We start from the raw sequence: 9,343 nt of genomic DNA, 5'->3' as shown, positions 1-9,343 counted from the left end.
GTCGTCCTCTCTCTCTCTCTCTCTCTCTCTCTCTCTCTCTCTCTTCCACTTAGATTACTTATGAGTATGAAGATACAGTAGTTATATCATCTTTTGTTCTTTTTACTTCTTTTTGAATTGTTTGTACTGTTAATCTATTTTAAGTCTCCCGTTATGCAAAGTGAATCAAGTAGCTGTCTTGAACCTTGAATGATTATCAGGGCCTCGGGAACTTGGTGGCGCTACAGATCTCGTAAAACAATATAAGCTTTGGCCTTACCATGAATTCTTTTGCAAAAGGTCACTTCCTTTGTCAGAGACTCATTATCTTCATAATGTGGTGGGAGACACGCAAATCAGGAAAGGGGAGGGGATGGAATTGGATCAGCTATTGGAGAAGACCCCTTATATGAGAGAACGGAATGCAAACATACATCCTATTGATTTTGGCATGCTTAGTGAAGCTTTCCGAATAAAGGAGACAACTCCTGTTCATTTACCTTCTGTAAGACGTCTCATACATATGTGTTTGTTTGTTATGTTGGACCTTTGTTTTTGGGTGGGTGGAGGGCTGGCTGGGCCTGGGCTGCTTGGTGCTGTGAGTTATGTGATATAGAGACATTTCTGTATGGTGATAACAGGCTGAGAAAGGGATCCTTACCTCAGTGGTAAAGTCAAAGGGTGAGTTAGAAGACAGGGAAAGGAAGCATAAAAAGAACAAAAACAAGGATAAGGATCGTAAGAAGCACAAAAAGCATCGCCTAGACAACAGCGGCGATGCTGATAAAACCTATGAGAATGTTACTAATGGCTCAAAAACTGTGCAGTTGAAGGAACAGCCAGATATGGTAGACACATTACTAGTTTTTATTTCCCATTTATGGATTGCATGCCTTGATCACTACCCTTTTCTTATTGACATATCCCAACAATAACCGACACCTTCTTAGATGGTTGTTCATTTACGCATTTGCATTGGTTGGGATTTAGGGTGTTTTGGTCAGTGACACGATAATCATTAGCTTGGTTCTGTGCCAGTTGTGTTCTTCTAGATTTGAAATTACATTTTTTCTTGTTGTAATCACTACTGGAAGTTAGAAACTTTTTTTTAAGAAAAAGAATAATGGAAATTGCAAGTGGTACAATTGTCTGGCAGCTTATTATATTTCAAGGAGTAGTGAGGGGTTGATTAGTCTGTTCAGTTTGTTGAGATGGCAATGTTTGTTTGAAATATTTTGTATCACCATGATATGGAACTTCATGACAGTGCATTATACCACAGCTTAATGTAATGTAATCTCTAAATTATTCCATTAGATTAACTTCAACAGAAACTGCTTCCGTAGATTGTGTTTCTCAACAGGAAATTGTTTGAAGAAAAGAAAGTAATTTAATTCTACAGTCCTGAATCCTGATGCCCTATTACTTATTTAATCTTTACAGTTCATTCAGAAGAGGAGGCTCAATGGTCCTGAAGATCTTTCTGACCGTGACAATAAAAGAGTGAGGTAATTGAGGCAACACAGAGGTTTTTGAGAAGTATGTTTTGGCTGTTAATCACATTGTTATTGGCTAATATACTTCTCTTTTTGAAAATTCAAATGTTTGATTCTGTTATATTTTTCCTTTCAATTTCTTAGTTGTGAATTTTCTGTCAATTTTATCATCATCAGAATCCAAAGATACTGAGAATGGCAAGCTAAAGGTGATGCCATGACGGGTTGAAAACACATTGCTTACATTTGTCTGGATTTTACAACCTGCTCAAAATTATTCAGGTAAATGTTCCATTAAATTGATCAATTTAAATGAAGTAGGAAAATTATGCAAGTATCGTAGACCACATAATTCTAGAATAGCTCGGTTCCTATGTCAAATTGATAGGAATGTAGCAGCAAAATAGTATGGATTTATAGTATATAAAGATATCCACTACATGTTTTGGTCATTAGTTGGTACCAGTACAGTTTATATTGTGTTTCTTTTACAAATCATACTAAGTAGGAGAACAAGTAGTCAAGTGTTGTTATAAAATTTGGAGGAAGAACTACAGAATAGGTGAACCAACAATACCAGAGGGCAAAAGCCCAAACGTTTGAGTTGATAGATATAGGCCCAAAAAATTATGAATTATAACACAACAGTGCAACAATATTCCCCTTCTAATAACTGTGAACCAAATCAGGATTGTTTGTGTAGTACTGAGGAAAGTATCTGGGTGTTACTGGGAGGTCTTGGAATTGTGAAAGGGCTTATCGAGAATCTAGTTCTGATACCAAGTTTGTGATCACTAAAGAGAATGAGTAGGTTGCTCTTTCTATGCATTGTTTATAAACTGAGCTTATATTTTCTTTCATAACTTGAGAGGTTAGTTATGCAAGCTTATATTTTCTTTCATAACTTGAGAGGTTAGTTATGCCAATGACAGTATCATAAGAAGAGTCATTAGTGGTAGGTTTGTTAAAAAGTTGTTCTCCTCAAACCTGCTGTTAGATACAACAATTTTCATTTTGTTCTTGTGTTTATGCAGTCAACGACTACTTTGGATGTTGTCGTTTAGACGGTTTAGTACACTACTCTGAATCCACCGTATGTTATTTGGAGCGTAGACAGAGATATCGGTGCTGTTTTCTCCATCTTGCTTTTTATTTTTATTTGAATTTGAAATCTGGATTTGGATGACAATGTGGCTATGAAATTGATTCCAGATTCATGGAAATATTGATAGCTTGATCTCAAACTACAAACTTGTTTCATTTTGGGGTGGGTGCATTGAGCAGAATGAGGTTGACATTCCAATATTGATTGCCAAACACAAAAGCAGCCATGAGAACTAGACTAGAACTTTACCTTGGGCGAATCATTGAATTGAATTAGACGGTTTGTTAGTCCATTCCTGAACTCAATCATGTAGGGAGCTACTGAACTCCGTAAGGAATCATATCTTGAATTATATTGTCTAGAAGAGACGTGACATAAAGAAACGTGCTATGTCATGAACCACTTTTTTTTTTTTTTTTCCTCACAAGCAGAAACATTACATTCGAACACAGTCTCTGTTAAGACTTGAGAGCAAGTCATGCTGGGTATGATGCAGTGATGCACATCGTAGCCTTTGCACAGTATCATGCTGGGTATGATGCAGTGATTATGATTATTATATTTTAAAATCAGTATTGTCACAACCTAACATGAACATGCTCTTTACCTTCTGTTTGCTGGTTAAACATGTTGAAAAGGACGCCTTCAAAGATTTGTAAAAGAAATGGGACACGAGCCTTGAGAGAGGAATTGCAGTTTGTTCATCCTATATGCATGCACCTCTATATAATATCTTCTATATAGGCATATATACAGCAAAACACAACTCGTAGATAAACCAATTTTAAGCAGTTTGGATATTCTCTATCTTCATTTGTGGTTATTCCCTTGTTTTTATAGTCACTTTCGATCTGTTCAAATGGGTAGCCTTCCATTCCTCCATGATCCAATAGAAAACAGCTCATCCCACCTGACCAAACCTCTAGACTCTGAAGAGTTCAGGAAACAAGGGTATATGGTCATAGACTTCATTGCAGATTACTACCAAAACATAGAGAACTACCCAGTTTTAAGCCGAGTAGAATCCGGATATTTGAAAAAATGCCTACCTGATTCTGCCCCATATAACCCTGATTCAATACAAACAATACTCCAAGACGTTAAAGATCACATTATTCCAGGCCTAACACATTGGCAAAGTCCTAACTTTTTTGCATACTTTTCTTCGACGGCAAGCACTGCTGGGTTTCTTGGTGAAATGCTCACAACTGGATTCAATGTAGTGGGGTTCAATTGGGTTTCATCGCCGGCTGCAACTGAACTCGAACACTTGGTCATGGAATGGCTTGCAGACATGCTTCAGCTTCCCAAGTCGTTTCATTTCTCTGGTAATGGTGGTGGTGTGTTACATGGGAGTACTTGCGAAGCCATTGTTTGCACAATGGTAGCTGCCAGGGACCAAATGCTAAGCCAAATTGGTAGCGACAATCTGGGAAAACTTGTTGTGTATGGTTCAGACCAAACACACAGCACACTTCAAAAAGCTACCCAAATTGTTGGAATCAAACCAGAGAACTTCAGGGTCATCAAGACTACAAAGTCAGCTGAATTTGCTCTATCACCTGAAATGCTAAGATTGACAGTTTGTTCAGACTTGGACAAAGGGCTGCTGCCACTTTTCCTATGTGCCACAATAGGCACAACCTCAACCACTGCTATCGATCCATTGGAGGCACTCTGTGATGTAGCAAAAGAACACGGCATTTGGGTTCATGTGGATGCTGCATATGCAGGAAGTGCTTGCATTTGTCCAGAGTTTCGTCATTTCATTGATGGCGTTGAGGGTGCAAACTCCTTCAGTTTCAACCCACATAAATGGTTATTTACTGCGATGGACTGTTGCTGCCTTTGGGTTAAGAACCCAAGTGCATTGATACGTTCACTGTCGACGAATCCGGAGTATTTGAGGAACAAAGCCAGTGATTCAAAGCAGGTGGTGGACTACAAAGACTGGCAAATAGCACTAAGCCGGAGGTTCCGGGCATTGAAGATGTGGCTTTTGCTAAGAAGCTATGGCGTAGCTAACCTTAGAAGCTTTATTCGAAGCCATGTCAAGATGGCCAAGATTTTTGAAGTGCTGGTGAGAATGGACAACAGGTTTGAGATTGTGGTGCCTAGAAACTTCTCCTTGGTCTGTTTCAGGATTTCACCATCCGCAATAGTTAGTGATGATCATTCTTATAATGGTGAGGAGTACAATATGGTTAACGAGATCAACTGCAAATTGCTGGAGGCCATCAATGCATCAGGCTCTGTGTTCATGACTCATGCTGTGGTTGGAGGTGTCTACCTGCTGCGGTGCGCAGTTGGTGCAACTCTAACAGAGGAAAAACACATTGTCGAGGCATGGAAGGTGGTGCAAGGTCAGGCACATGCAATTCTCTCAGCATGCATAGTTGATCTGCATAATCCTATGAGATATCCTAACATATAGTTGTTGAACACTCAAAACCAACCCTAAATTATTTTATTTTATCAAACCTGGTAGCCTCATATGAGTGTGAAAAGATGTTTTGGTCAGTAACATATATGGTAGTCATTAGCTTGGTTCTGTGCCACTAGTGAGAGGTTGTTTTTGAATTGAAATTACATTTTTTTATTTTATTTCCTGTTGTAATCTTAGGAAGTTATAATTTTGTTAGTATTGTAGTCTATGTAAATCCAGAATTGTTTAGTTCTTAATCATATCAAATTGACAGAATGTAACAACAAAACAAAAATACCCACCGCATGTTTGGGTCCTTAGTTGATACCAGTGCTGTATGTATTTATGGTTCTTTCACAAAACATACCGAGTAGGATAACTAGTAGTCGAGAATTGTTATGAAGTTTGCAGGAAGAACTAGAGAATAGTAGTGTGAACCACAAGCAGCAGAGGGCAAAAGACCAAATTGATAGAAGTATATAGGCCCGAAAAGTATGAATTTAAACACAACGCACAACAATATTCCCCATCTAACAACTGTGAACCAAATCCAGCCTGTGGCGGATCCAGCCCCAGGCTTGCCTGGGCTGGAGCCTAGGTGAGATCCTTGGGCCCAAAATTCTACCAAACCCAATAAAAATAAATAAAAAAAAGCCCTACGACTATGTGTGTCGCTCCAGTCCAGCCTCCAGCCCTACGACTCGTCTCAGATCCGAACTTCCAAAGTCGAAACACGAGCGTGAGCGTCCAAAGTCAAAACACCTCTGCAGTCTGCTCGCCATCTCTCGTCTCCTCGCCGAGTCGCCGTGACGTCGTCGTCTGCTTGGCTGCTCGCCGTCGTCGGCTCGTCTCCTCGCCCATCGCAGTTGCCTGCTCGTCGCCCGTCGCCTGCTCTGCTGACTGCTGCTTGCTGTCCGTCGCCTGCTCACCTGCTTTGCTCCTGCTCGGCTGCAGATTACTGAGACCAGTTCCAGGTGTGTATTCTTAATTCTTATTACTTGTGTTCCTTATGGGTATTTGTGTTCACTGAGACCATTGTATTTGTGTTCCTTCTGGGTATAGAATTTGAATTTGAAGTATGAAATAAAAAATAAAAATAGAATTTGAAGTCAATAGAATGAATTAGAATCTTAATTGTGTTTCTTGTATTGTATTGTGTCTAATTTTTGTTCATGTAAATGCGTGGGAGGGTAAGACTGCTACGTCCCTTTATGTATGTGTGTTCTTTTTTAATGAACCAAAATTTATAGCACTGTTGGTTAAAATTTTTTGTGCATTGCATTTAGCCCATGTAAGATTTTCGTCTTAGATCTGCCACTATCTAGGATTGTCTGTGTAGAACTGAAGCATCTGTTCTTGCTGGGAGGTGGAGAAATTGTCGAAAGGCTCAAGAAAATAGCTCTGATACCAAGTTTGTGATCACTAAAGAATATTAGCAGATTGCTCTTTCTATTCATTGTTGTTTATAAACTGAGCTTGTAATTTTTTTTTTTGTATGACCTAAGAGGTTAACTGCGCAACTAACAGCATCATAAGAAGAGCCATTAGGGGTAAGTTTATTAAAAAGTCTTCTTGAACCTGCTGTTTCATGCAACAATTTTCATTTTGTTCTTGCATGTGTTTATGCAGTCAACAACTACTGAATTTGAATGTTGCCGTCTATATTCTTTGGAGTGTTGTAGTAGACATTAGTCTGAGCTGTTTTCTCCATCATGCTTTTTATTTGAATTTCCAAACCTGGATTTGGATGGTAAGGTGGACATGGAAATATTGATAGTGATCATGTTGATCTCAATAACTGCAAAACTAGTTGCAGATGAAATATCTTGTCTGAATATTGGAATTCATTTTGAGCGAGGAGGATCCAGCGGTTTCTACCCGACATTTTCTTACCATATTTTCTTCTGGGGTGGGTGCATTGAGCAGAATGAGGGTTGGCATTCCATACTGATTGCCAAACACAAGAGCCAAAAGAACTAGACTAGAACTTTACCATGGAGAACCATTGACCGGACGTTGGCCCTGAAATACTTGGTTCGTTGGCCCTAACTAGCTGCTGCACCAAATGAATTCACTCCATTCCTATATTATTTCTAGCTACATACCTGTTAACCTGTACAAGTTCAATTATGTAGGGAGCTACTGTATACTTGTTAAAGAATCATATCTTGAAATTGTATTGTCTAAAAGAAACCGTGCCATCTACATGAACCACTTATTTTTTTCCCAATGGCAAAAACATTAAATCCTAACACTATCTCTGTGAGACCTATGTTTTGCTGGAAAATGAAATTGCACACAATAACACGCTCTTAGTATAATCCACATCGCATTATCATATTTTTTTTAGTAGTGTTCACCTCTTTAGTTGCTTGTAAATAAATTATGTTCAATTACCTTTAAATGTGGAAAACAAAACTAACTGTGGTCTATGGACTAGGTAAAACATCACTGTACCCGAAACATACACATGTACGTTGTTATGCTGGCCAAGCATGTTGGAAAAAATATCGAGAGAATCTTTCTATTTGCGTTAACATTGTATATGCCAAATTGAGTATATGACAACTGGTTGTGGTAGAATTGGGGACCATATATATGCCAAGTTGAGTATATAAAGGCCAGAGAAGGTGAAGTATACCCCTAGGCCCTAGCAGTGAAAACTATCTCACATCACGTCGGTGACGCCCCCAATGCCAGCATCTCCGATTTACCGCCGAGTTCTAGACCACACGTACAACAACAGCAGCTTATATCCCCACATACAGATCCCTTTATAAACACTCGCATATGCATATGTAGCTTCGAAGTACTTGCTTCGAACTAGGCTAGAACTTTACCATGGAGAACCATTGACCGGACGTTGGCCCGGAAATACTTGGTTCGTTGGCCCTGAACTAGCTGCTGCACCAAATGAACTCACTTCATTCCTATATTAATTCTACATACCTGTTAACATGTACAAGTTCAATTATGTAGGGAGCTGCTGTATACTTGGTAAAGAATCATATCTTGAAATTGTATTGTCTAAAAGAAACCGTGCCATCTACATGAACCACTTATTTTTTCTCAATGACAAAATCATTAAATCCTAACACTATCTCTCTAAAACTCATATTTTACTGGAAAATGAAATAGCACACAATAGCACGCCCCCGGTACAATCCACATAGCCTTACTGTATCTTTTTGAGTGCGTTACCGTATTTTTTGAGTAGTGTTCACCTCCTTAGTTGCTCGCAAATAAATTATTTTCAATTACCTTTATGTCTCGTTTGGTTCATAGAAAGGAAAGAAAAGTAGTTTCTTCATTTTTCTCATGAGAATGGAAAGAGAATGAGAATGAAGTTTTCGAATAATTTTACATTTCGATGATTGGTAACACAAAGAAAGTTATTAGAAAAGTTGATAATTAATATAATAAAATATTCTGTTGTGAGTAATAAATGTTGGGAGAGAAGGAAAGAAAATGGTTCCTTTGGGATTTTGAAAGGAATCACTTTCCCCCATAATCTCCTTGCAGCTAGGAAAGTGGTTCCTTTCCTTTTGCTTTCTCAAATGCAAGAAATGAACCACTTTCCTTTTTTTGATGTCTACTATCCACGAAACAAACGAGGCCTTAGATGTAGAAAACAAAACTAACTAAAACAAAACTAACTATGGACTAGGTAAAACATCACTACCATATATATGCCAAATTGAGTATATAAAGGCTAGAGAAGGGAGAAAGTTTTAGATGCTCCTAATATTCCTCTACATTCTTATCAAATATTGACACGTGGATTTATTATAATTAAAATATAAACTAAAGTTTTCTATTTGTTGTGAAATGACCTTCATGGGTCTTTGTTGAGTTTGGACTAGGGTTTAGGGTTTGAGGTTAGGGTTTAGGAGTTAGGGTCTAGAATTTAGAGTCTAAGGTCTAGGGTTTAGAGTTTATAGTTTAGGGTTTAAAAAACAACAACAAACCCAAAATTGTCTTTGACAGACAAAATAACTGATGTAATTTTTTTTAATAAAATTCATGTGTCAATATTTGATTAGAATATAGGATCATGTCATACTGTCACATGATCCTCCCGTGTCGCTGAAAAATTTATCGAAGGGAAGGTGAAGTATACCCCATAGGCCAAAAATCTAGCAGTGAAAACTATCTCACATCACGTCGGTGACGCCTCCAATGCCAGCATCTCCGATTTACCGCCGAGTTCTAGACCACACGTACAACAACAGCAGCTTATACCCCACATACATTTCCCACATGTGATATGCTGTTACAGTAGGACATGCATGCAACAATTTTACCATGCCATCTCTTTATAAACATAGCTTCCCACAG

General features: G+C 38.5%; 2 protein-coding genes across 2 annotated transcripts in view; both read left to right on the top strand.

Annotated features, from left to right (window-relative positions):
• Positions 1–1,874, top strand: part of LOC101298295 (mediator of RNA polymerase II transcription subunit 19a-like) — a 3,826-nt gene extending 1,952 nt beyond the window's left edge. Inside the window, exons 3-6 of the mRNA XM_004293984.1 lie at positions 201–484; positions 621–827; positions 1,423–1,487; positions 1,653–1,874. Of these exons, the coding sequence (XP_004294032.1) occupies positions 201–484; positions 621–827; positions 1,423–1,487; positions 1,653–1,668 (572 nt within the window). The 3' untranslated portion in view covers positions 1,669–1,874. The remainder of the gene's footprint in view (positions 1–200; positions 485–620; positions 828–1,422; positions 1,488–1,652) is intronic.
• A 1,565-nt stretch (positions 1,875–3,439) lies between these two features.
• LOC101305546 (tyrosine/DOPA decarboxylase 1-like) lies at positions 3,440–5,014 on the top strand. The gene has a single exon (XM_004295585.1). The coding sequence runs from the start codon at positions 3,440–3,442 to the stop codon at positions 5,012–5,014; it is 1,575 nt and encodes a 524-aa protein (XP_004295633.1).
• The last annotated feature ends 4,329 nt before the right edge of the window (positions 5,015–9,343 follow it).

Source organism: Fragaria vesca, linkage group LG3, assembly GCF_000184155.1.
Source record: "Fragaria vesca subsp. vesca linkage group LG3, FraVesHawaii_1.0, whole genome shotgun sequence".
Lineage (NCBI taxonomy): Eukaryota > Viridiplantae > Streptophyta > Magnoliopsida > Rosales > Rosaceae > Fragaria > Fragaria vesca.
The sequence above is the reverse complement of the archived record's forward strand: the minus strand, read 5'-3'. Positions and strand labels throughout refer to the sequence as shown.

Bases quoted from the DNA above. Each gene is read 5' to 3' on its own strand.
- LOC101305546 (XM_004295585.1), top strand. From the start codon at position 3,440: ATGGGTAGCCTTCCATTCCTCCATGATCCAATAGAAAACAGCTCATCC.